Source organism: Solea solea, chromosome 5 (genome assembly GCF_958295425.1).
Source record: "Solea solea chromosome 5, fSolSol10.1, whole genome shotgun sequence".
Lineage (NCBI taxonomy): Eukaryota > Metazoa > Chordata > Actinopteri > Pleuronectiformes > Soleidae > Solea > Solea solea.
The window spans coordinates 5,214,111-5,241,584 of record NC_081138.1 but is presented as its reverse complement, the minus strand read 5'-3'; the positions used below and the strand labels follow the sequence as shown (position 1 = coordinate 5,241,584).

The following is a 27,474-nucleotide window of genomic DNA, read 5'->3' as shown; positions in this document are numbered from 1 at the left end:
TGCTGTGTTTTCACTGCTGTGTGTTGTGCAAACATATCTTAGACTAGCCAACAACGCTCTACATGATATTTTGTGCACACAAACAGCGTAGCAACATGCCTAAAGTTAAAAATTAAAAAGTACTATGTGTACAACGGATTTACTGTGAAACAAATACAACAAAAGTGCAACTTTTAGTGGCAGCCATCTTGCAATGCCATGTTGCGGTTGGTGAGGTTGTTCCAAGGTTTTCGATTTGCAATTTAGAATAGAGTGCACCAAAATGACTGTGGCTTTCAGGATGCATTATCATTTTCAGATGATAATGAATTAAAGGCCCACTGTGTAAGAAATATTACATACACATCTCATGGTGAAAGAGAAAGTGGAGGAAGGAGGAAAGCAAGATAATCGTCTGCAGTACATTTTAAAGGCTTACTGTAAGACTACAAAAATGATTTCTTATTATACACTTACACAAACATATACCAGTAAACTGGTAGTTGATTACACTGCAGCTCTATGAGAGCCAATATCTCCAGTAAACCAGAACCCCAACCTAATTTTGTAAAGGTGAGTATGACCTGGAAAGACAGTTGGGAGGCAGTGTTCATATTACTGTATTTAATTTTCCTTTATAGGAACCCCTAAATCCTACACACTGGTCCTTTAAATTGTTAAAAGTTTAGTTCAAATCCTTAAAAGTTGTATGTACAAAGGCACTGCTGTAAGAAACTGTGTCAATACACCCTCTAGTGCATTATTAGAGCAATATTGTACTGCAGGCAATAGCACTGTTTACGTCTCTCAGGAGATATAAAAAGAAAACTGGTTAGTCAGGGCTTCACCCGACAGCAAGATTATTAGGTGAGAAAAAGGACTGTGGCTTTGTAAAATGGAAGACGAGTACAAGTCTTCAAACTTAAGCGCTAAACCTCACAGGGCTGGTCGGAGATGAACTCAAAGAAGGTGCAAACAAAGTATCCTGCAAGTGCTACACTTTTATGGACTCAGACATGGCATGAACTTTCCAAACAAGGTTCATCTCCATTGTTACCTCTGCCAGGGAGGTTATGTTTTTGCCCACATTTGTCTGTTTGTGAGCAGCATAACTTGAACAGTGAAGAATGATTGTGTGTGTTTTTTTCAATTTCAGAAGCAACTGGGAAAACAAGGGTGTTCTAAAGCATTTGACTGGGAACCTATTTCAGAAACACTATAAAATCTTAATAGCTTAAATTACTGTTTACTTTCAGAAAAAAATGAAAAAATAAAAATACTGCCACTGACTCACCAGATGTAACACAAGCAGTTTTCCATGAATAATTTAAGGAAGCCATAGTTATGCTACAACAAAAATGCAAGTTATGTGTTAGTGCAGAAGTAGAGAAACATAGCAAAATAAGAGAAGCGGAGACAATTTCTTTCCTTGACTAAGAGACTAAGACATTCCATGATATTCCTGAATCCAAATGTTAAGACTCTGTGTGCCGACAAAGCTTGTGCCGTACAGTAAATGGACAAAAGGCCAGGAGAAAAACCCTAGAGATTGTAGCTGCCCACTTACAGGCAAGCAGTTAACACACATTAGTGCGGCCAACCATTAAGAGCACTTTTTCTTCAACCTTCAGACCTGTAGGTAAAATATTTTCCCTATATAGATATTCAATTTAAAGCTACATGCCCTATTATTCAGAAGAAATTCTAAAATATTCAAATATTTCAATATAGGAACAGACAAATATGACCTGTCAAGTAGCGCACAAAATAGAGTAGGACAAAAACAGAGATATTCAATCAAATTGTATGATTTTTTTTAAAGTGTTATATTACAGAAGTGTTAAGCTAGCAACACTGCTATGTAACTGGCTAGCTAGCTTTATTAAGCCCCCCAAGGAGAAGCTAATTTGCCACCGTGAGATTGTGTTTTATCTGTAATTCATGCTTATTAATCAGCATTAAAGAAATTGTTTGGGGAATGGTGCTCTTGTGTTCTTCTTTTAATTAAGAAATATCACCCTCGAGGTCATGCTGTATCAGCGCAGCTGTGATGTAATCGCATGCACGAGGGTGTAAGTGTTCAGTGTAACAGATGCTATTTATTAGTTGACAGTAATAAGCTGTAACTGAATATTTTTTATTTATCTTATTTATTTATTTGCCTCTGCCAAAACAAATAGTTCTGCAACTGGCCCAACTTGACATAGCTCAGCAGTTTGTTTTACACTTTTTGTGTGAATCTGGTGAATTAGCACCTTGATTCAACAGCAGCTGCTCAATTGTTCCTGCTCAAGTAACTTGAAAAGGAAATATTTCAAGTAAATATTTCTTACATGACAGAATTTCTTTGCTCGTGATAGGTTTAACATGCCAATATTGTATAATTTTCTGGGACTGTTTATCCTCGTTTCAAGGCACATTATGGTTTGGAAAAGGCTGTAGATGTACAAGCTAGATTGAAAAATTCAAGCCAAGCTAAATTTGCTTACTCTATTGGCAGATTCCTTTTCTTAAAAGAAAATGTTTAAGAACAATTTAATAATTAGAAAAAAATTGGCTTATTTCTAGTGGGGCTGTTTTTGCAGTGTATGTACTGTAAATATCCTGCTCCTTCTCCTCTCCTAGTGAAATGATGTTCATCTTTTCAGCATAGTTTTACAGTGTAAAAAGTACATCAAGCATCCTGGAGTGATCAACACCATCATCATGAGACTCAAGCCTCTTTCACACTGAAATCACTGACTATAAACGGGATATTTGTCCTACTGCGATCTGTCAAAATAGCTGCTGTGCAAATGGCCCACTGTCCAGCATATAAATTATCTGTGAACTACAATTTGAGGTTTCTCCGCTTTATGTATGGATTATAAAACACAGAGTACATAATTGCTTATTCACTATGAGGGCAGACTGTTGGACAGGGTCGATCATGCAGTATCTGTTTCATTATGCTAAGCTAAGCTCAGGTAAGCCTATACATACAGACATGAGAATGTTTGCAATTGTATAATTTATACCAAAATTTAAAGGCCTCCTTAACATCTGGCATTAAAATGTGTTTCCTGTGATCGGATTGCAATCTGATAGCGCCTGACCACTTGTAAGTACTGGTGTAAATACACCTGAGGACAGATTGTTATCTGATCTGTGAAACCACTTCGGGAGGTGGTCAGAGATGCATTGTGACAACTACGTGAGTGGAAATTTTGTTGTTGACATAGCGACACACAGGATGTGATGCTGTAGTCTGCTGCTGGAAATCTTTGCAGAAGAAGAGGGGGAGGTGACATGGGGGTCTTATAAATAAAAGTATACACACACAACGCCACCTCTCTGGTGCAATCATAGAGTTGACATTCACAGTGCAGAAAATATACAGAGTGTATTAATTGCATGAGAGAATACATACGTCTTGACTATACAGTCCAATCCAGTGGGGGACTGCCAATCTGTTGACAAGGACAGTAAGGAAAGCCTGGTGGTAGGCATCTGTAATGCTCACTAGGTCAGAATCATTCTCTATGCACAATTGCATCGCCTCGTACCAGCTCATGTTGCCAGACACAACCTTGTAGCTGCGGCTCCTGTACTCAATATTGTCAGGGAGAGGGTGGTGATAGGAGTGGGTGGGGGGTTTGGATGGATCTGTAACAAGAACAAAAACAGAAGAGAGGTGAGTGTATTAAGACACGAATTAGAACGATAACTGAAATATAGTTAAGATAGTTTGGGACAGTAGCATTTTATTTAGAGGGCATTGTCCCAACATATGTGAAGCGAATAGAGTAATTGTCAATGTGATTTGTGACACCTGTGTCCCTCCAGCCAAAACATGTCAAAATGGCTGCCATGCCAATGACCCAAAGGGCACAATATTAATGCAAATATGCAATAGGAATGGAATAAGAATAAGAGGCAAGAGGCAAATGCAATACGAGAGAATGCAACATTAAAATAAAAATGCATGGTGTTACAGCAGCAAAGCCAGTCAAGGTAAAGGTAAAAATATTGGCTATTAAGATTATAAAAACAGGATAGATTATATAATTTAGACATTATGTATCCAAAATATATACACACCTTAACCTTTACAGTATTAACATGCACATGAGATATTGCAAAAGAACGTCTTCTCTTTTTTTTTTTAAATGTCTTAATCATAGGAGCCCAAAGCTGTCAACCTGTCAGAGTTTACTTCAAGGAGTTATTGTGACATCTAGTGTGAATATGAGAGTTCATAATAGAAGGAGAATAGGAACCTCTTCAGCTTCAGAAACCCTCAAAAAATGTGCAAAATGTCTGCATTCTGAAAAGATTTGTTTACATGGATGCAAAATAAATGATGATTTATTCCAATTACGCGTGTCCATGTACACGTAGCTCGCGACTGAACAAAACCAAAGAAAAGAGAGCGTGGAAAGACTCTTACCTTGAGGTTTTTGACACACAAATCCATACCCAGTCTCGCTGCACTTCTCATCGTACCACTTCCCCGTCAGGTGGAAGTTGTGGTTGTTGGACAGAACAATACACGGTGGCTCTTTAAAGTCACTGAGCCAATCGTCGTCCTGGTGGTGCATATGCAACAAATCAAGTAAGTTAATTGATTGATTATTACACATAAATACAGACATTGAGACGAGCAAGGTCAGCTGGAGCTTACAGCGAGGTAACTTCTCGGTTCTACTGGAGACCAGTTGGTGTAGCTGACTGATCTCCCATTGGTCCATTTCATGATGTCCCCGTCCCCAAGACCAATCCACACCCCCACAGAGCTGCCCTGCAGCAGCATGGTGATGTAGGCTGCAGTTTAAAAAAAATAGAAAATAATTACAATTTCTACGGTATTTGTATATAGACGTGTATTTGACGGTTGTAGAGTTCACTTTGCCTTGTTCAATCTCGTCCTCTATGGCAACCAGCGAGCCTTCAAATGAAGAGCAGATAGACTGGGAATCTTTCCAACTCTTTCCATCCTTTGGATCGTCAGGGAGGTGAAGCAGGAGACACTGCCAACACACACACAACACAAAACCTCAATATTAAATGGAACTTGGAGCCTTGTTCAGACTGTAGCCCAAATTGGATTTTAAGCGCATCCAGATTGTATCTATAGCTTGATTTTCTGGCAGTCTGAACAGCTAAAAAACACATAAGATCTGATTTTTCCAAAGCTGATTCAAACCACATACGGAGGTGGTATCGAAAGTGCTTCTGATCAGATTTTTACAGATCTGTTTCAAGCTGAACGTGAACTTCTCTCAGAAACAATAATGTAGATTTTCATATATTCAAGAAGAGAAAGTACAGCAGTTAGCTGGTTGGTTGTTATTTAACTGTACTTGGTTTCCATAATGATGCATTACTGCCTTCTTCTGGATTAAACTGTCCATTACGTCTCTTTCCTTTCTGTCCTCCCTTCCTTGTTGCCTTTGTCCTTAGTATTTAAACAGTAGAAAGATACTGAACAATGATGGTCTCAAATATGTGGGTCTGATCTGGTTTTGCAGAGTAATGACTGGCCACATTATCATCATCACCAAACCTTGTTTACGTTAGAAATATAATTCTTATGTTGACATATTTTTACATGCCCTGAAGGGGAAAAAAAGGGATTAGTTTAAAAAAAAATTATTTTTAAACTCACTCAAAAAGTCAAGGACAAATTTTGCATTTGTATTTGCATGTCATGGCCCAAGGAAAAAAATTATCATAATTTGGTAGTAAGCTGCCATCGTGTAGATTTTCATTTTTAAATCAAATGCTACTCCAGATGAGTCAGTGATTTGGGAAAAGTTCAGCTTCCTTCTTATTCTTGCGGCTGACTCAGCTTGAGCAGCATCAGTCGGGGGTCATGAATGTAAACACAAGCATCCTGCGTGAATCCCACGGGCAGCTGGGACCTCACAGAGGAGGCCGTTATAGATCTGATTTGTGAGGAAGAACAGGGTCACATGAGCAACTCCACTCTCTCTTTCAGCTCGCAGCACAGTGAGCAGACAGTCATTACACAATACCACAGTGTGGACAGGCATAAAGACACACTAAGTGTTTGTTTGTTTTTATGAGTACAGACGCTGACCACAGACAATACAGAAATGTAAAACTATAAACAGCAAAATACAAAACTAGATAAAGCAACTAAGACACAGCAGGAAAATCTGTGGAATATTCCCATCAAGAGAGTGAGCAAGTGTCTTGTCCCCTGCATCCGCCTAACCCGAATGTTCCCGGAAAAATGTCCTGCTGTTGTACAAATGTGCATCTGACCCAGGCAATCTCCTAGTGCATTGTTTTGTATGTTAATGACAAAATGTCCGCACCCAATCTTCACGTCATATTGTGAAAATTCTGATACTCTGCAATGCGTGTTTGTATCGTGTGTCCAAACCTTGTGTCCGAAATACAGCCATTTCTCGGGACATCCTCCAATGTAGTGCGGCTCTCTGGGAGTCTCCACCACAGACGCAGTCCTTCTCTTGCACACGTAGCCATGAAGGTCACTGCACTTCTTTGTCGACCATTTCCCTGCAACATAAACCTCAGTCTAACTCGGTATTTCCCAAACGATTTTTTAAAGATGGCAAACTATCATCTATATCTACGCTGTATAATTCATGACAAGAGCAAATTAGCACATAATGTAGCAACACATTTACAATTGACATCCATCTACCCATCATTATTGTAATTATTGTTAATTCACTGATTCATCTTATACTGCTAATCATCCACATGAGAGTCGTGGGAGCGTGAAAGTCGGGCTACACCCAGGATAAGTCACCAGTCCATCACAGGGCCACATAGAGAGAAACAACCGTCCACTCTCACACACACATCTACAGCAATTTTGTTTATTTTTAAAGCTCTCACTGGTCTCTTACCGTCCTATATTAACTCTTTAATATCTTTTAATGCAAGTCTCCATCATACACGTTCAAAGGACTGGCTCACACTGCAGGTTCCTTCTGTTAACACTGAATTTTGAAAATCCAGTTTTTCTTACTGTGCACCTGCAACCTGGAACACTCAGCAAAACCTTAGAGTGTCCAATTTGCCTCATCCCCAAATCTGTGTGTTTTACATTTTGAATTATTCAATTCAGATATTTGATTAATTAAGATCCTGAAAATCTTTTACTCGGACGCAAAGGACCTGTAAAGCCACGCAGAGAGAGATCAAAGCAGCTGAGCATCGGATCAGATTTGCCCTCTCTGCAGGACATTGCAGAGAGCCATTAAAATCATCAAGGACACTTCCCCACCCCAGTGACTGCTTGTTTTCCCCCCAAAAAAATCTCTGAATCTCCGATTCTGAATGTGTATATTATATTTACCTGTTGAAGAGGACATAGTGAGACAAAACCCGTGTTTCCCACTGATCCTCTCAGCCCAGTTCTGAAAGTCCACTCCAGTCTTGTCGCTCCAACTGCACATAAAGGCAAAAATCATTTTTTGGTGAATATTGCTATGATTCGAGCAAATCAACCCGTCAGAAAAAAGGAAATGTACATTGGAGATCAAACACTAATTTAGACGACGGGATGATTTGAGGGAAGTTCAGCTTGGCTTTGTTGTTAATTGGAGTTGCCCCAGCTTGAGCAGCATCAGTCGGGGGTCCTGAATGTAAACACAAACATCCTGCATGGATCCCAGAAGCAGCTGGGATTTTCACAGAAGAGATTTGTGAGGAGGAACAGGGTCACGTGAGCAACATCACTCCTCAGATGACAATTCTTTGCTTAGCTACGTCGATTCCCGTGTACTTATCACACACTAGGGCTGCATGATTCTGGAAAAAATGGGAATCACGATTTTTTTTGTGCTTAGAATTGAAATCACGATTCTCTGGCACAATTTTTTTTTACAAATTGAAATGTTTATTTCACTCATGAACAAATGATTAGAAACATTCAAGTAAAGTGCCTGAACATGGCCCAGCATAATGGGTATTAGTGTTGTTATTTAGAGCTGCAACTAAGGATTATTTTCATAATCGATTAATCTGTTGATTACTTTCTCGGTTGATCGAGTAATCGTTTGGTCCATAAAAATGTCAGACAACGTTAAAAAATGTTCATCAGTGTTTGTCAAACCTGGAAATAATGATGTTCTCCAATGTCTAGTTTTGTCCACAAACCAAAATGATTCAGTTTTAATGATTTCTTTGTTATGTGGAGCAAAGAAAGAAAGAAAATATTCACAATTAAGAAGCTGAAACCATCAGAAACCTTGTTTTAATAATGAAAAAAGCTTCAAACCGATTAATAAATTATCAAAATAGTTGACAATTCCTTTAGTAATCGATTAATAATCGAGTAATTGTTTCAGCTCTATTGTTATTATTGTTGTAGTGGCTTAAGTGACGTATGGTTTCCCCTAGCTCGACGCGTGACGTCATGACCAGGGAAAATGCACGATGTCACAAGCGAACACTTTGATTCTTGTGAAAACGTATTTGCGATATACATGATGAAATAAAATGCAGAAAAATCGTCATTTAGAAATGAGATCACGTGTAGTTGCGATTTTTTTAACAATTTATCGTGCAGCCCTATCACACACTAAAATGTAGGTGTAAGTAGGGATGGGTATTTGAGTATTTAATCATTTGTATGATTATAAAAATGTGACTATTGATTGTGACTCTTGATTATATTAAAAAAGTGTCTGATGATTCATTTTGGGTGCGTTGTCATCAGAATTCAGAGTTTTCTGAGTTGACATCTACTTGGTAACATGTTATGGAGTCATTGAAAGGTTACATTTTGTTACAAGTGACCTTCACAATAAAACACAGCAGGATGTCGCCACAACCATTGTGTTTCAGAACTCTGTTACCACAAACCCTGATATTTCAGCCTGATTTTCATGTTAACCTTAGTTGATCTTTGGGAGAGGTCGACCCATGTGTAACCCGTTTAGAAATCAAGATCATCAATCAACCTCTAATCATCCGCTCTCTGTGTGCACCGCAATAACAGCCCTACAAGACAGGCTGGACTTATCATTTCATAAACTGCTGATCTACTGGGATTTTCACACACACCCATCTCTAGAGTTTACAGAGAACGGTCCAAAATAGGAGAAAATCTCCAGTGAGCAGCAGTTCTCTGGGAGTAAAATGCCTTGTTGATGCCAGAGGTCAGAGGTGAACTCAAATGACCACTCGTTACAGCCGAGGTATGCAGACCATAACGTTCTCTGAACTCACAACACTGAACTGTGAAGCAGATGGGCTGCAGCAGCAGGGGACTACAACAAACCCTTCATTAGGTGAACAAAATACCTAAAGACGTGTATTGTTTTGATTGTTAATTCATTCATTAATCTTCTACCACTGCCAAACCCAGCTGACATACACCCTAGACAGGTCTCCAGTCCATCGCAGGACTGTGTCAGTTATATGCTTTTACAATTGTACTCTTTCTTTAGTCGCAATGAAGAAATAAAATGTCATGGAATGCTTAACAAGCTCCCACACACACATACACACCTGACCTCCTCTCCAGGCTGCCCAATGGACAGGCCGATCCACCAGTCAGTTGGGCCCAGGGAGAACTAAGAGAAAGAGATGAAAAGAAACTTTAGTTTCACTCTCCTCCTCCTCCTCCTCCTCCTCCTCTGCTGTCTTCACTGAGTTGGAAGTTTGCCTTTTTCAGACATGAGCAGCCATTGAGCCTCTGTCCTTGGCAAGTGCTTCACTTCCTTTTATCTTTCTCCTGCTCCTTTTATCCCCCACAAACCACAACACCACAAGAAAGTTCTTTCGTCTGGTAAAAAAAAAAAGAAAAGAAAAAGAAAAGCGCCCACTGCTACTGTTTTTTTTTCTCCTTGTGTGTGAGGCCACTCAAGCGTGAAGGTGTCAGTGTATGAGGGACGTTTGGGCTTTTCACTGTGTGTCTGTAAACACTTGAGTTTGTATGAGGGATAAGCGTGTCCTTTGTGTTCACGCTCATTCACGCACGTGTGCTTTTCTTTAGCTGTGCACTGGTAAACTTAACGATAACGCTGTGCTTTAAATTTAACTAAAACTTTGTTTGATTCCAAGCTGCATTATTGTATTACACAGTATCAACATTTAACACTTTTTCTGAAGTTAGTAAAACATGTCTTGCATTTTGAAAACCACTGGCATCCATCGAATTTGAGGTTTAATCAATATATCATAATTTTGGGTAATTTTTGCTTCTTTTTTTGTGTGAGAGGGTGCACTGTGGTTAGTTTTAATGGTAAAGTGTGTAAAATCTTGTAACATTTATTAGTGAAGTTGCATGTTGCATATAAATATCTCTCACTCTTCCCTTCCAAGTGCATTGAAGAAACTATTGGCATGTTTCCACCACCTCGCCTCGCCTCGCCTCGCCGCGGTTAAGTTGCGTCCAAAACAAGAATGGAGCCGAACAATGCTGAACTGTAGATCAGTTAAAAAAGACTTAACAATCCTCAAAATGTGCGTTAATCTCCAACAATAACCAGGGAAATGTCTGAAATCTCAATATTTAACAGAGGTGTATTTAGCGATAGCACTGCTGTTCTAATGAACTGATTCTAATGAAACAAGTGCTTTACAATTCACTAGTCACAGTTTCATGCAGCCGTGCAGTGATGACTCCGCCCACGTTGAGTAGGTACCTAGGATCCAGGGTTTATACCTGGTTCTCATGATAAAGGGTTTAGGCAATGGGCAAATAAAGGCATTACAGCAATATTGAAAATTAGGATTAGATGAACATGAATGATATTGGTACCTCCAAATAAGGGATTATTTTTGAGATAAAAGGAGATAAAAACTAATACAACTCACAAAATTGTTGAGGTATTCCAGAAAGCAGAGTAATCTCAGCTTCATATAAATGTTTGATGTCATGCAGAAAGATTTCCTCTGCACATTAAAGAAAAATGGGGAAAAGGATTGAAGGAACAAATACCTGAGGAAGAATGCTTTATTATTTTGTAAAATGCGGTGCATGGCCACAAGATCCAGGATTTGGAGAGAATTCAATTGGAAAAATGTGACCAGATTTTTTATTATAACTCCAAAGATTAGGAAAGAATTGGTATCCAATCAACAGCCATGTTGGAGCTCATTGGACACATGAATTTAGACCATACACATTTATTTTGGTCTTGCCAAAAGATTACAGGATACTGGGATAAAGAAATCGTGGGGACTGAAAAAGATACGAGGATATGAGATACTTGGAACATGTAAGATACTCTACTTGGGAAGCTTATCACAAGAGATACTACAAAAAGAGGACAAGTATCTTCTTAAAATACTACCAACGGCAAGCAAAAAAGCAATTATGAGATTATGGTATAGAACAGAACGAGGGTCAGCGGCTGTGCGTTGTGGAGTAGAAAAAGTAGAAAAATAAGTAAAAAAGGGAGATGCTAATTTACTGTTGTTCAAATGTTTAGATATATCTTTAATTAGAGCAGTGTGAAAATTGAATTAAGTTGTACACAATCTGTGTATAACTTAAATACCTTACACTAAACTGTGAAGATTTGCACCTGGATCATGAAATACCCCTAAAAAAACCTGTGCCTTAAGTACACTTTTTTAAATTTCTGACAATACCACAATAATAAATAAACAGTGATTACCGTTTTATCAATGCTGCATGTTGACAATTCTCATCTATAAAGCAAATCAGCGACTCGTGTTTCCTGACACTCAAGAGTCTTTTAGTTTTCTCAAAGTGCAGGACAAAACCTCTGTTGCAGCATTTTCACATTTTTTTAAACCTGAGGCAGGTTTGGTTCTGTGTGAGCACTTGTTTTTCCTCTCTACTCTTTGCACATTGTGAAGATGAACTGTTGGGTTTCACTCTATAAATTATTCACATCGTAACTTGGCACGACCAGAATGAAAGTGAATTGAATGGAGCTGTTACCTGCTTGGTATTGATTATACAGTTACATTATTTATTTAAAATATATTATATGATTTGTTTTTTAAAAAGTTCTATAGCCTCATTGATCTCTGAGTTTTGAAATCTATTTCATCGATTTTATTATAGCATTTAGTTTATTGATAGTGTTTTATATCATCAAATATGTGGGATCAGAGATCCTGTGGCGAGAATAAGGCAACACATTTTTCTGTGTTTTGGGACTGCCCGGTCATTTCAAAATATTGGAAAGAAATTAAATTGACCATGGAAAAAATTATGAAAATAGTTTATGTCTTTATGTCTGGGATTAAGACACTGTGAAGGGGTCTAAAGACCAATATTTGTATAATATCCTATTATTAGCGAGTAAGAAAGCAATTACGAGGAAATGGTTGGTAAAAGATTCTCCCACAGTCGAGGACTGGATCAAAGTGGTTGAGGATATTTTTATAATGGAAAAGCTAACATTCATTCTCAGGCTTGAACAAGATAAGTTTGGGAGATACTGGAAAACCTGGATAAACTTTATATCTACTTTAAGGCAAGATACTGGGTAATGTGATAAATCCACTCATCTGGTTCAATTTTCGTTCTTTGTTTTAGCAAATAGAGCGTTATGCATGTATACAGCAGATTATTTTATTTAATCTACAATTATTACCGTTTGTCTTGTTGTTTTTGCCATTGCAATTATTATAACTCTATTATAAGATGTTGTTTGCAGCAAAGGTTGTGAATGAGGACAGGTAAATGTAGAGCAGACAGATGTTCTAATTTCACAGCAGTTATTGTCTATTTTATTTACTGCTGTATATTTACCCTTTTTATTTATACTATTTTTTTATCAGTACCACTTGTTATTTTTGGATTCTTAAGTTCCCTGCCAGTCCAGAACTACTGTGATGGGAGAGAATGTGGGTGTTTTTGTAATGATGTGAATTTTTCCTTTCTTGACTAATGGCATGTAAACAAACTTAAGAGCAACATGTATAACAAAATGTTTTTCTTTAAATAAAAAAAGTTTAAGAACAAATACGCGGGATCATCCACTTTGGTGACCCCTAAAAAGATAATGTTATTATTATTTATTACTTTATTGCTCGTATGCATTAGATTCAAATAGTTTTAATATTTAAAATACTTTAATCTATGTAAAAATGTGACTGACTTAACTAACTGAGCTTTCAGAACAGCATATGTAGCAAGTGAATCTGTGTGTATGTGAGCAGAGGCTGTGACTCACCCGCCGTAAGCGATCCTTCACGAAGTGCAGCTCGTCCCTGGAGTGAATGGAGAGTAAGTGAGCGCCCATCATCTGACAGGCCAGAGACACAGAGTGCCAGTCGAACGGCTGCTTCGCCAGCAGGTACTCGGCACCGCGGTAAAACACCCAGGGCTCACTCTCTGCGGCGAACAGAGCAGACGTACAGCAAACTTTTTCAAGGAATAAAAATAGTACAAATGGTGTATATGTACATTTTATTCATTATATACACCAGGTCCAAATCGAGTCAAGTATGCCAGGCCCGGGGGCCAGAAACATGTTGGTATAAATGCTCACACACCCACAAAGACTAAAAACCTGTTTATAAATCTATAAATAGATTCTTAAAGTTAATGAGGTTCAATTACACAAGCTATGACACTATTGTATTCTCTTTTATCTACAGTATATGTATATTTACATCTACATCTAAAGTAGTATATCTATAATATACATATAACTAATGGAAAAGCAAAAAAAAAATGCCGTGTCGTGCCAAGGCGAGTCGAGTCACACTGAGACCATGTAGTGGAAAAGTGGCAAAAGTTGATATATAGGTGAAAATCAATGAACGGAATTATACTCACCCTCAGTGTACCAGTAGGGTTTTTTCAGTTTTTCACCTGCAACAATAATCACCGTTTAGTGAATAACATTTAAGGATTTGAATTCTTGATTTCTGACATGAGAATTATCACTGACCTCTGGGCAGCTTGCAGATCCACTCGTGTTTGCCGTCACATGGCTGTGGCATGAGAGTGTTGGTCAGGTCACTGTACACAGCGCAGTCCCTCCTGTCGTCCTCCTCGTTCTTATCTTCTATGAAGGACGTCACGACCTGCGCAGACACGGACAGAACAACAGAACAGGGAGGGTTAAATAAATCTCCTGGATGTCACTGAGGGTAAATGGGGCAGGTGGGCGTGTCTGTGCACTTACAAGAGAGCCATCAGACCACTCCCAGGCTCCAGGATAGTCAGGGTCTCTCTTGTTTAAACCCACCCAGAACCTGCGACCCAGTGTTCTACAGAGAGGAGCAGAACAAGAACACACACAAGAGTCACTCAGAGCAACCGATATTAACATTAGGGCTGCAACTAATAATTACTTTCATAATCGATCAATTTGCCAATTAATTTCTCGATGAATGAAGTACTTTTTTATTTATTATTTTAATTATTAAAAAAAAACACTCAAACCAATTAAAACATGGTTCTCAAACTGTGGTACGTGAGCTATTTATTACTATTTGATACTATGTATACCAGGGTATGTTATTGTGTAGAAAATAAATTAATCTAATTTCACTACACCAGAGTCTGAAGTATATGTGGGGAAAAGGAGGATGATGAGATATCAAATGATCTAATTGGTTGTACAATCATACTGATGGGTAGTATATTTCATTTCAGTCAATAAACCCTCCTAAATGCCCCCCACTAGACCGTTGATATGGTCTTACAGAGGTCCAGAGAGCTGTACCAACCCTTCAAACATGGTCGTGAGGAGGTGCTTAACAAACACCTGCTCCTCATAGTGGTAGAAACTGGCCAGCTGAGCGCCAAGAGCCTGGCAGAAGAAGTCTGCCTCCACCCACGAGCGTTTCATCAGGACTTTCTCATCATGGAAGACCTAGAAGAGCAACATATAGAGTTACACGGTCAATTAGAGGTGCAACTAACGATTATTTTCATAATCGATTCATCTGACGATTATTTTCTCGATTAATCGTTTGGTCCACAAAATATCAGAAAAACTTGAAAATTGTTGATCGTGTTCGTCAAACCTGGAAATGATGATGTTGATTAACTTTTAAGGATTTCTTTGTTATCCATAGCAAAGAAATTAAGAAGATATTCACTTTTAAGAATAGTAAATCTTGTTTTAATCATGAAAAAAGCTTCAAACCGATTAATCGATTATCAAAATAGTTGTCGATTAATTTAGTTATCAATTAATGGATTAATCGATTAATTGTTTCAGCTCTACGGTCAATGGAGAAAGGAAGAAATGTCTACTTGTGGAAAAGTGGAAGTCTACTTATGAACTAAATGTCTGCTGAGGTACAAATGACGTAAATGTAATCGTCGACCCATGTCACTTAAAGTACACGGTTTATGCAAACATCCACGTGCAGCCCATAATGTTGTGACGATGCCGACCGGTTGTGTCCACTGTACATGTTCCAGGCACAACATTACATTGGAATGGATCAGGACAATGGTCTGTATTCATGCAGAGCATTTCTAGTCTTGATGACCATTCAAAGCTTCTTTATGTTTATGTCAATCACAATTCAGGGGTTAGGAAAAGCTCCTAAACCAGGGGCCTCAAGCTCAAATGACCTGGGGGCCACTGCATATCTAGTGTGGCCAGTAGGGGCCAGTAAAGTGAAGTTCAAAAAACAACAACTGTTCAGTATGAATCGGCAATACAAGCTTAAAATGATATCTCAATGATATTGTGATATTAAATATTTCTTAGAATTTCAAATTAAAAGTGTTTGTTTTTGTATATGGAACAACATATGCAATTCATGATAATAAAAAAAAAGATAATTATGATGCAAAATCTATTAATATCAATTTTTTTAACACACATTTAACCACATGTGGCCCGAGGGCCGCAGGTTTGAGTCCTCTGCCATTAACCCTCGGCCTTCCATTTGAAAGATGCCTGGCTCCACCCACTGATTCATATGCATGACAATTAAAAATCCTACCACTGTGGAACAGCACACCTTCCATTTTGTATCGCTTTGAATCCGTAAACAAATCATGAAATAAATTAAAACTATCTTTATTTTATGGTTATTTTTAGTTTTAGTCGTCATTACACAACTGTTGACATTCGCGCTCAGGAAACGCTGTGGTAATACACAGGAAATTACATTTTGTATTGTGGCTAGTTCTCTCCTCCACTTTTATCTTCCTTGAAGCTTTGACCTCTGGGGGAATTACAAGTAAAAATCTGCTTCTTGTTGACATCTATGTATTTTTTTGCAAGTTATTTAAAACATCTTCAATAAAACCTTGGGATATGTTTAGGGACACAAAACAAATCTCCTGCGACCCATCTGTGGACCCTGACCCGGTCTTTGGGAACCACTGACGGCACTAAGGTATAGAGTCCAACCTATGAAAACTCAAACTGATGCTTATATGCAAAATCTTGCTACTCTGTTTTCAGCAAATCTACTTTTCAATGTATTTTATTGACTTATTTGAAATGGCTGATACATACAATCATTGCTACATGTTAATACAATGTAACTGAAGCTGTAAATATGGGATGTCAGGCTGTAGCACATTTGCACTCATTATCCCTGGTTAATCATTAAACTCTAAACTCTAAAACACCTTAGGTTCTCACACACTTTTACCCACAATGCAATGTGGGCATGGAATAAACTGCAAAAATACAGTAACTATATTTAGACACACTCAAATCCATTGATTCCTGTTTCATAAAGAATTGGGTGTGGGAGGCATGTGGTTGTTTTTCATATTTTTGGCATCTGTTATGTTACATTACCGCCTTATTCTTAGCTTTCCTTTGCAAATCCTGTCCTTCTTGTCTGATTTTCGTCATGTTTTGCTTGAGAGGTAAAAGACAAAGTTTTCCTGCTTTTCTAATGTGTTGTGATTTTCCATGGAAGTTCTTGTAATACAGATAAACAAATATCAAATAAAAAGAGAGAGAGATTAAGCCAGGATGACGTGTCAGAACAGAGACAAGAAGGGAGGTGAACGAGGGCAGAGGAACATGATCCAAACCTTAAAACAGTCGAGCAGCCCAGACTGTGACTCCCATCCTGGAGGACAGGGGGCGTGGGCGTCGATGTGGTGCTCTTGGAGCTGGAGATCGTGATAACTGCTCACACTCTGCTTGCACACAGACAAGGCCTTGAAAGACACGCAGTCTTTCACCTCCCAGTGACCCAGAGCAGGTCCACCTGACATCGCAACGCAACCACCGGCACTGACTGAGGAAAGGAGGAAACAGGAATGATGAAGGTGAAGCTTTTCCACTGCATAGTCCCGCCTCGGCACAGCTCAACTCTACATGGTTTGGTTGATTTTCCATTATTGTAGTACCCCCTTCAAAGTGGGCGGAGTCATCACTGCACACCTGCACGAACCCACCGTGAAAGCAGTTGTTTCAGTGTAACGGAATCATTAGAATCAGGTAATTAATGATCACAGTCACTTGAAATACAGTGACAGGGTTCGTGATCACAGGCTTTCAGCAGTGCTGTGGCAAAGTACACCAGACTCCTGTGATAAATATTGAGATTTTAGACGTTTCCTTTGCTAAATGTTGGAGATTAACGCATGTTTTCAGGATTTTTAAGTCTTTTTATTTGATCTACATCTCGGCATTGTTCGGTTTGATCAATCTCTGCCCAATCAGTGGTCGGCAGATTGCCTGGTACTAAAAAAAGTACAAGGTACCAGGTACTATTGCTAATGGAAGAGCGAGTCAAGTTGCGCTGGGACCATGTAGTTGAAAAGCATCAATAGTAAATCTCACGAGTGAACAAAAACCATTCCCAGCAGCCCACCTGGCTGATGTTTGTTCCAGTTAGTGAAGGTGAGCGGCAGAGAGGAGCTGTTGTGAAGCAGCCAGCTGTACTCTCCCGTCTCCCCATCATCTCTGAGTTGGATCCAGTAATACACGCTGCTGTTGGCCCCTCGCTCACTCAGCAAACTGTTTACGAACGCCTGCTCAAACCTGCAGATGTGAAGAAGAGCAGACGTGAGGACAGAGACTCCAGTGTGGCCACTAAACTAGTTCTTCGAAAAATTCTTCTGCCCCCTTTTTTCCAAGATAACTTTCACTTTCAATATCTGGCAGTTATTCAGCCGTTTAGGCTTGTCACCTGTTTTCCACAGTAAGGAGAGGAGCCTTGCAGTAATAGCCCATCAGCGCATAATCAAAACTTTGCTCCTGGCTCGTCACTGTGTAGCAGGAATGGCCATGACGCTTCCAGCCCTGCAATAAGAAAACCACACACCATGTGAAATCAGATTGTTTCAAATCAAACCACAAATGCCAATAAATCAATCATCACCAAGGCAATGAATGAAAAGTCCTTATATCACGGATCAGGTTTTTAAAATCATATCATCCACATTTGAAGAAGCTCTGTTCTCCTTTATGAAGTGCAGGATTTGGAGGAACACATGTGATTGCTCTGAGCTAAAAGCTATGCCTGTGGCTGATGTTGACCTGTTGATGGCGCTACATGAAAAGTTACCAGAATGCATCCATCTCACAGTGAAAGAGCCACATGTTTACGCCTCAAAACCAACCTCATGGTGGCAGCAAGTAGAAAGAACACAAAAAAAATACATATCTTCCTCTGCTCAAAAATCCTCATAAAATCACTATGGGAACTAAAATCTATGGACAAACACACGATCACAACAAAGAAAAGGAAATATAGGATTGTTTGCAAAACAGCAACAGGAATCACCAGAGAGACTGCCGGAGCATGTCCACTGATATTGTGCCTTCAGGGCCATTTTTTGACTCATGTTCCAGGACGAAAAAGCCCAATGAGTCAGGAGTCTGATATTCTTGTAAACAGAGTCAAGGAGCAACATGAATGCCAGACAATACGTCAGCAGCCGAGTGAATCAGCTTATTGTGCCTGTGAAGAGGGCAACGTGCTCAGAAGTTGACCTGCAGCAGGCGTGTGTGGCTCTGCCTGCTGCACGTCCTGCTCTCTATGGAGCTATTGTGACACAGCACAGCTCACACCATCCGCGCGTTTCACTTAGTCACAGCGCGGCCCAAGAATTCAAATGTCGCCAAATCTGATTTGCTCGCAATTCATTTGGCTATGTGAGAAGCCAAGAGGCCGGTTTCACTGAATGAAAGTGACTTTTGTGGTTGGCCTGTTGTGACACGAGAAGAGAAAATGAAAGTTCCTCAGAAAGTTACACATGAACACACAAATACAATCATTAAAATAAAAACCAAACATCTTGTGCTCATAGATTCTGCCGTTGCTGCTTTAGTTTCTCCTCTTCACACACATTTTATACTCATTAAAATCCCCTTTTTTTATATCCTTTTCTGTTACTGTTCAGTGTTTCCCCGAGGTTTATAGCTTTGGACACAAATGGCGTGTTTCAACTCGCGTCGTCTCGGCACGGCACGGTTATTTTGCGTTTCCACTAGCAATAGTACCTGCTCTGGCAAGGTTCCCAGAGAGCTGAGGCAATACTATGCGTGACGTCACCAGACTGCCGGCCACTGATTGGTCAGAGTGCCGTCACAGGAAGAGGCACGGGCGCAACGTCCGACACAAGAATCAAGCCGAACTATGCCAAAACTGTAGATCAGTTAAAAAGACTTAAAAATCCCAAAAAACTTGGGTTAATTTCCAATAATTACCAAGGAAATGTCGCTTTTTAACTGTTTTGTAGTGGAAAACCAAAAATAAACCATGCTGAGTAGAGGCGAGCTGGGACCATAGGTGGTATGATTGTAAGTTAGGGCTGAGCTGTATGACCAAAAATGTATATCACTGTATTTTCACAGTATAAAACTGTATTTTTCTTATGCATGAGCATGAATGACCTCCAGTGAGAGAGAGGTGCAGTTGAGTGTGTGTGAGGTCTCACTTTCTGCCTGTCCAGACTAAAGTAAAAGAGAGCCAGCAGCATTTTCATAACATTTTCAATTATTGAGGGTGACCTGGTTTCAAGGAATACTTCACAGATTTGTATTTAGCTTTGTATTACTCAAATAGGGGTAGTATTTTTGAAAAATGGTGCTTCCCAAGCTCAGATTCCCCTGAGTTGAGAAATATCTTCATTCTTTTCTTTGTTACGTGTACTATGTGTAACTATACTACGCTTATTCGAGTAATACACAGCCAAATGCAAAGCGGTGAAGTATTGCTTTAACACTACGTAAATGGGCTGGAGTAATTGTGTGCATTCCTACCTCAGGACAACCCTCATCCCAGGATCCAGACTGTTGGACGGGACTCGGGCTTTCTCTTCGACACACGCCGGGCAGTCGTTCAGTGCAGGGCGCTAAAAGCCAGGTGCCCTTCTGTGAAAGCAGAGCACCTGATCAATGCAAGTGTGAGAGCTGATCACCTCTAAACAATTCATTCCCACCTGCTACACAGTGATTGATTATGTTGTTGCCTCTGTTTGACTGTGAGCAGCACGATTCAAAAAGTAAAAAAAATAAAATGGATGGAATTCTCTGGGGATCGCAGGTTATGGCCCAAGGAAGAAATTATAAGACTTTGGGGGTCATCCAGATATAGATCTGAATTCCATATTTATTAAAACTGTTATTACTTTTGCGAGGTAGACACTGTGGAAAACTGAGCAGCCTTGGTGGAGGTTTGTGCTCGCTAAGAGTTTTCTTAAGTTTCTCAGTTGGAAGAAACTAAATCAGTAACTATTGATAATTGATTAAACATTGTGTTTGATGGTTCCAGTGTTTATATTGTTTGTGAAGGGATCGTGTACATTAATATTATAATGTATCATTTTAATTAGGGCTGCAACTACACATCGAATACTTCATCTATCTGTCTGTCTGTCTGTCTGTATTATCTATCTGCATATCTATCTCGGTTATAGAAAAAATGGTTTGTATCTATAGGCCCTAAAATGGTGGCACATATTACCTGTGATGACTTGTTTTTGGGTCTTTGTTTATTCATTTATTTGTACCGTTGGGTACTTGAAGTGTGCTGCTTTTAAATTAGCATTGATTTGTTGTTGTTCTTTTATGCCTTTTAAGCAATTTCCATGCTACTCAAAGACAAAGTGCTTGAATCTTGACTATAAGAGGTCTCCCACCTTCCTGTCTACTTTGGTGCAGAGTGTTGATGCGTCTGTCACATTGTGGGGAGGGTGATACTGATGCCAGAGAGTGAAAGTCACTGGCGAGCCGTCAGACCATTCTACTGCTGGTGCAGACGCCTGTTTCCGAAGACCAATCCACACCTCCTTACTGTCCCCAGAAACTGAGGAGAAAGACGACACATACACCGTGATATTCCCACAAACAATATCGTATTTACTTCAAAGTTGGAAACTTTGCCTGGGAAATTATGGGAATTGTTGGAAAGTTGAAGGTTGGGAACATAAATATAGTTGGTAAAATAAATATTGTAGCATAATCTTGGCGAAAACAGTCAGATTTTACAGGGACATAGCACTTACACTACTTAATGCGGGGCTACTGAGGCCACACCCCCTACGTGCGTGCCTCCATCACATGCACAATGATTTCTAGAATTCTGAACTACTAAAGCTACTTCTCTGAGCCCACAACACACATATGAAGCCACGCATTTGAGCCAATGGACGACAAAGTCAAGTAAGTTTTGACACCATAGTTTATAGTTTAGCAACTATTAAATCAAAAAGACCTTTCCATTAGTTCAGCTAACTATCTACATATCTGCATTTTCATTTTATTCAGCGTGTACATGGAGGTATTTCACGCCAGCTAAAGTTGATGGAAAGTCTTTGTTTGTGTGTAATTATTGTGCAAAGACATATACGTGAAGAATGCCAAGAAAATGCAGCAGCATGTTGCAAAAAATTGCCCAAAATTTCCCCAGAGCTCAACAAATGCAGCAGACAAGAGTTCCACTCCAGGCGAATTACCCCCAATTTCCAGATAATTCTCATGAATCTATCTGTGTGTGTGTTATTCGCATATCTCTAGAACCGATGGTCCGATTGACTTTAAACTCACTCACACAGCACTGTGAGTGAGACAAGGCACTGTCAAGCTGAGGCAGGTGATGAAGGCAGTGCTCCACTGGCAAGTAACGCTGCAGGTCAGATAAGGCGCCGTCAAGCTGAGGCAGACCACAGACTGCTCGCCCCACTCCCCTCGGGGAGGCGTGTTCAGGTCTCTCCGCACCCGAACCAGCAGGTTCAGATGAAGCTTCTTTCCTGCAGCTGTCACCCTACTGAACTCTAGCTCTGCATTCCGGTGACAACCAACCAACTGTTATGCAAGCATGTAGTTCAATGTTCCGTATTTATTGCATGCCATTATGTCAGTATCAGTATTTGCTTTTTTTCCATACACAAATAAAAATGTCAGTGAACTTTTGCTGTGCAATAGTAACAATGAGCACTCAAACACACCAAACCAACAACTACTAAAAACAAACACAAAAACAGATTTTTCACGGAAACTGCACTAGTGCACAAATTGTTCTTATTTTTTCAAATGATTTCCAATTCCTGCTCCTGTCTTTACGCGATGTATATGAGGTTAAATATGGCAGTTTTTCAATTGAATACATGTGGGCTGACATTGAGGCCACACTCCGTTCTCTACACACAGTCTCTGTGGCGCAATTGGTTAGCGCGTTCGGCTGTTAACCGAAAGGTTGGTGGTTCAAGCCCACCCAGGGACGGTTTTTGAGTTGCATATTAGTCACATTACAAAGTCAGTCTTATCCACCATCCTTGGTGATAAAACCCATATTGACCTATATACACTGCTGAACATAATCTTAAGGCCGCAAGTATTGACATTTCGCACTGGTGTATTGTAACCACGTTGTAAGTAGATATTCAAAATGCAATGGCAAGGCAACGCATCAAAAATTTTAAGAACATAGCCTTAAAAAGTAAAAAACAGAACTATAAGTGCCACCAAATATATTCTTGTTCCCATAAATTCCCATAATTGCCATGGAAAGTTTCCTAATCTATATGAAAAAGAATGTCATATATGTTCCTTACAGTTCGCCAAGACGCTGAGCAGGATCTCCACCTCCGACAGTGACCTGAGGCTGGTGAGGTTTGCCCCCTGAGATCCACAGGCCCGGGAAGATTCCTCCCAGCTTCCTGCCTCTGATTCAGGGAGGACTCTGTAGCAGAAACCATTATGAGGCCACCAGCCGTTAGCGCACTCGGTGTGGATGTACTGCCAATTCTCTGTGAGAGGACCAAGAATCAGGAGGAGAAATCAGAGCGGGAAGGACTGCACGCTAGACACGCTTTTTAACGCCATGTATTCACAGCAGACATTGTTTTGGTCTAGACGCCGACAGCGCTACAGAGGGAAAGAGGGAGAGGTCAAAAGAAAGTTGACTCCCCAGGTGCTGTGCAGCTGTTGAGCCAAAGATCTACAAAAGCTAAAAAAAAAAAAAAAAGTTTTGAGAACATTTTTCACTGATAATTCATCCCTGCTGCAGTCAAGGTAGGGGCTTTGTGTGTGTGTGTGTGTGTGTATACAAAAACCTATGATCATTGCAATATCAACATGCGCAAGAAACACAATGCAATAGATAGTTTTGGAACAGCAGAAAATGCTTTCACAAATCCTTTTCATTCAGTCATGTAGTTATATTCAATGTTACCGTGCATGTTTTCCTAATATTGTGCAGCCCTAATGTGTATTGATGCTACCTGTATGCACCTTTAGGACCTTTTCTGGTATAAACATTGATCTTGTCAGGACCAGTAGTCCTCAAATAGACTAAAACCTGGCCCTTATGAGGCAGAACCTCATTTCTGAGGCCTTTGTTCAGGTTAAAAGCCATTACTCAGTATCTGTATTAGTCCAAAATTGGCTAAAATCCCTGAATAAAATACTAGAAAAAGAAAATAAGTCAAAGAGTTTAGTTAGTCATGAAACCTGTGACATGTTGTAAAGGAAATATCATTATCATGTCACCATGATGTGAGTTAGGGCTGTATACTCTGTATGTCTGTTGTGAATTGGTCAGTTATGAGTAGGGATGCAACAATTATACATTTTGAGGCTAATTCATTGCTGGAGTGTTTGGTGCAATTCTCCTTATGCTGCTTTGCCAGTAGTAGTAGTCTACCATTGCTACCACTTTGACTGTCAGAGATACTTGCGTTTAATTCACTTCTGTACCAGCTCATTAGGGCCACTGATGAGGTAATGCAGCCACATAGCTGTAATTCAATGTAAGTGTTAACAGTGTATCATCAGACTCCATCTTTCTTAACTGTGCTGCTCTTGTTCATAAGAAAATACTGTAAAAAAACATCTGTTTTGTGAGTGTGACAAGAAACACTTTCCGGTAAAATAAGCAACGTTTTTAATCACAGTTAATGAAATTGGTTTAAGTTGCATCCCTAGTTCCCTTCAGGACAAAAATAGTCAGCCTGGGCACTTCTATGTAGTTGTCAACATTTTATTATTCTATTATGTCACTTTTTTACTTCTATTTTTTTATTGATTTTATGTTTCATACCTTTAATGTTGCTGTGTGTGCCTTTAAATCTGTAAAGCACTTTGGTCAACCTTTTTTTTAAAAATGTGCTCTAGAAATAAAGTTGACTGCATCCGAATGATACTGGTATTGGTAAACACTGAAGGTTTTGGTATTGGAATTGAACACGAAAAAATAGAGATACGATGTAAATTGTGGTCAGGTTAAGGTTAGGGTTAGGCATTAACTGGTTATTGTTAGGCTTGTTAGGCCCAGGTATTACTCATATTGTGGGGACCTAAATCTGTTTACACTGTCACGTTATGAAGACCATTACATAAATTAAGGTTTGGTTAAGGTTAGAGTAGGTCTGCAGGAAAAGAATGTAAGTCAATGTGATGTCCTCTGAAGTCATGGAAACCAGACTGTGTGTGTGTGTGTGTGTGTACAGATGATCTCACCCAATGGCTCGGCTCTCCTGGTGTTGTTGGGTGTTTTCTTGCAAATGTAAGGCAGAGCAGCCTCACAGGAAAGACTCTGCCAGCGACCATCGAAGGCTGAGTTGTACACTCCACACTGTCTGTTGTCCTGTAGCGGACTGGCAGGCAGCGCTGAGGGGAAAAAGAGTTCATTTTTTATTTACCTTATATTGTTTGAGAATGGCATCCAATAATTGACTGGGGACGCACAGATCAAACCCAATATTGGTATCACCCAGTGTACAGGTTATATTTGGGCTGACAATATGGGTCCCAAGCTGTTTTGTCCATGGTTTACATGGTGGCCCCTCACCTTTCCAGGCTACCTGGGTACTACGTGGATCCTAAATGGGCATGGGTTTGAAGTGGACGAGTGATACAGGTCCCACATGGTTTCAGTAAAGGGTGGGGCCTTAATGGAGCCCACATGGACATGCTGGCTGGGCAGTCTGATAATAAATCTACCTGAGACAGTGGCTGGTGAGTGTATATTGGAAGAATATTGACTTATTTCCCACAAACCGTGCTTGCACATTTCATACTTCACATATTTATTGGATTACACGCGGAGAAGAGTTTCATAACCAAAACCACTGGGTGCATAGCAGCAGCGGCGTAGCCAGTAAAGGGCCTGGGCGGACCAGCGCCACCCACATTACTCACTGGTCCCACCGGCCATTTTGTTACAAAAATTAAATGTTAGAAAGAGATAAATATAAACAAAATGCTCTGTAGAGCCGATGTGCTGCTGGTTCTGCAGGCCTGAAGATTGTCCACAACCTTAACCCTCTTATGACCACCAAGATAATGAGGCTGTCTGGATTTATTTTGATTTTCTGGCTGCCGTATTGTCAAAAAATATTCAATGAGTGAGTGCTTTTGCCCCTTTCTGCTCCATTTTCCAAGATACGTTTGACTTTCCATATCTGGCAGTTATTCAACCATTTAGGAATAAGCTGACGCCACAAACGTGTGACACAAATCCAGTCTGTTTATGTTTGCCTTTTTTCTACTTCTACTTTTTCTTTGACAAGATGGTCCGCCCACTTTTGTTCTGGCCAACCCCCAAAAAAAGGTCTGCCTACACAGCTGCTGCATAGAACGTGAAATCCTTCTGACAGATAGGAGTATACAGCAATTTTCAATCACACTCAAAACGAATGGCCATGAAATAAACAATCCTTCTGTACCTGTGGTGAAATTGACCAATGATAAAGGAGCTCCATCGGACCACTGCCACCCCCGACCATTCTTCAGGTGGTTGAGTCCAATCCACACCATCACTCCAACACTTGCTAGTCGATCTAAAGTCACACAGATGAAGCAAAAAAAAAGTTGTAAAACCGGATTTCATTGTGTAACAGGTTCTTGGTTGCACTACATGGCATTATGTTAACACTAACGACTGATTTACCATGAAACATATACAACAGACGTGCTATTAACAGTAAAAGTATAGGTGATCGTATGGTGACAGCCATCTTGGAATCCTGCTTGTTGATAAGTGGAACACAATTTGATTAAAAATCAATCTTCCAATCAAAACGATTTCCTATTATTCCTGTTGCAATCAAAACAAACAATGTTATTTTCTTAGAAATCGATTTTTGGAAGTTTTCAATTGATTTAGAATCTTTGGAGATAAGAATCATTATTTTTTTGGACACCTCTAATATCAATTACTGAACGCTGCATACACCTGTGTGTGTTAATATCAGATGCGTACCTCTGATGTACCTGTGCTCTGCCAGGCTACTGATGCTGAGCAGGTTTCCACCCTGCGCCTGGCAGGTTGACTGCGCCTGACTCCAGGTCAGGATGGTGTACAGGTTGAACTGGTAACAGGCGTGCAGCTCCTGGTTCGACTTCCAGAAATGCTCACAAGTGAAATCTATTTAAAAAATTTAAAAAAAGTGTTAGAGATGTCAGGAAATGTTGACAAAGGTCAACAAGTTCAACTTACGTACAGTATTTAATATTTAGTAGACAGATTTCTATTCAAAATATTTAATTTTAGACTGTATTTACAGTCCAGCTATCTATCTATCAACAATCTACCTCGCTAAAATCACTAAGTAACAGCTATCTATCAAAGTTAGCTAACTAGCCACCTAAGTTGGCTAACTAGCATCTATCTATCAGCTAGCTAGCTAAGTTAGCAGAGTAGCCAAGTATCTAATGTTGATAGTAAATTGTAAATTTCCCCACTGTGGGACAAATGAAGGACTATCTTATTTTATTTTGTGTATTATTTTGTCTAATTCTCCGGCTGTAGAAGCAGAAGAGGCTTTACTTCCGCTTCTGTAGTAAACCAACACTGCATGTTTCTGCTCGTCCCCTCGCTGTCCACTGTACATCTCATTTTCCTCGTCTTTCGCGTCAGTTCACTACTCTACTACTTTTGTACAGAACGTGTCTGTATGTCATGTGTTTACTCTGGTGTGTCTTGTCTCTTACCATGGACGGGACAGAAGCCCCATCGCTCAGCGTCGTCGTAGCGAGTGGTGGTAGCACACCACTGCAGATGGTCCTCACGGCCCTCACTAGTGCACTCCGAGTACCATCTGTTGTTGTATTTAAAGGGCAAGGCGCAGGGCATGCCGTGTGCATTCCCCAGCAACGTGTGGATATCTGCAAAGAAAACACAAACATC

General features: G+C 39.8%; 1 protein-coding gene and 1 non-coding gene across 2 annotated transcripts in view; one reads left to right on the top strand and one right to left on the bottom strand.

Moving 5' to 3' along the window:
• pla2r1 (phospholipase A2 receptor 1) overlaps positions 1-27,474 on the bottom strand; it is a 35,157-nt gene that overhangs the window by 4,693 nt on the left and 2,990 nt on the right. Inside the window, exons 3-24 of the mRNA XM_058629621.1 lie at positions 27,279-27,452; positions 26,548-26,712; positions 26,012-26,125; positions 24,804-24,953; positions 22,898-23,092; positions 20,984-21,150; positions 20,106-20,216; positions 18,028-18,140; positions 17,710-17,879; positions 16,922-17,130; positions 14,632-14,777; positions 14,085-14,169; positions 13,848-13,983; positions 13,733-13,768; positions 13,125-13,285; positions 9,475-9,539; positions 7,316-7,407; positions 6,371-6,507; positions 4,871-4,988; positions 4,643-4,782; positions 4,409-4,547; positions 3,389-3,624 (exon numbers count right to left, since the gene is read on the bottom strand). Of these exons, the coding sequence (XP_058485604.1) occupies positions 3,389-3,624; positions 4,409-4,547; positions 4,643-4,782; positions 4,871-4,988; positions 6,371-6,507; positions 7,316-7,407; positions 9,475-9,539; positions 13,125-13,285; positions 13,733-13,768; positions 13,848-13,983; positions 14,085-14,169; positions 14,632-14,777; positions 16,922-17,130; positions 17,710-17,879; positions 18,028-18,140; positions 20,106-20,216; positions 20,984-21,150; positions 22,898-23,092; positions 24,804-24,953; positions 26,012-26,125; positions 26,548-26,712; positions 27,279-27,452 (3,059 nt within the window). The remainder of the gene's footprint in view (positions 1-3,388; positions 3,625-4,408; positions 4,548-4,642; positions 4,783-4,870; positions 4,989-6,370; positions 6,508-7,315; positions 7,408-9,474; positions 9,540-13,124; positions 13,286-13,732; positions 13,769-13,847; positions 13,984-14,084; positions 14,170-14,631; positions 14,778-16,921; positions 17,131-17,709; positions 17,880-18,027; positions 18,141-20,105; positions 20,217-20,983; positions 21,151-22,897; positions 23,093-24,803; positions 24,954-26,011; positions 26,126-26,547; positions 26,713-27,278; positions 27,453-27,474) is intronic.
• On the top strand, positions 22,493-22,566 carry trnan-guu (transfer RNA asparagine (anticodon GUU)). The gene has a single exon. It is a non-coding gene; the product is annotated as a tRNA-Asn (tRNA).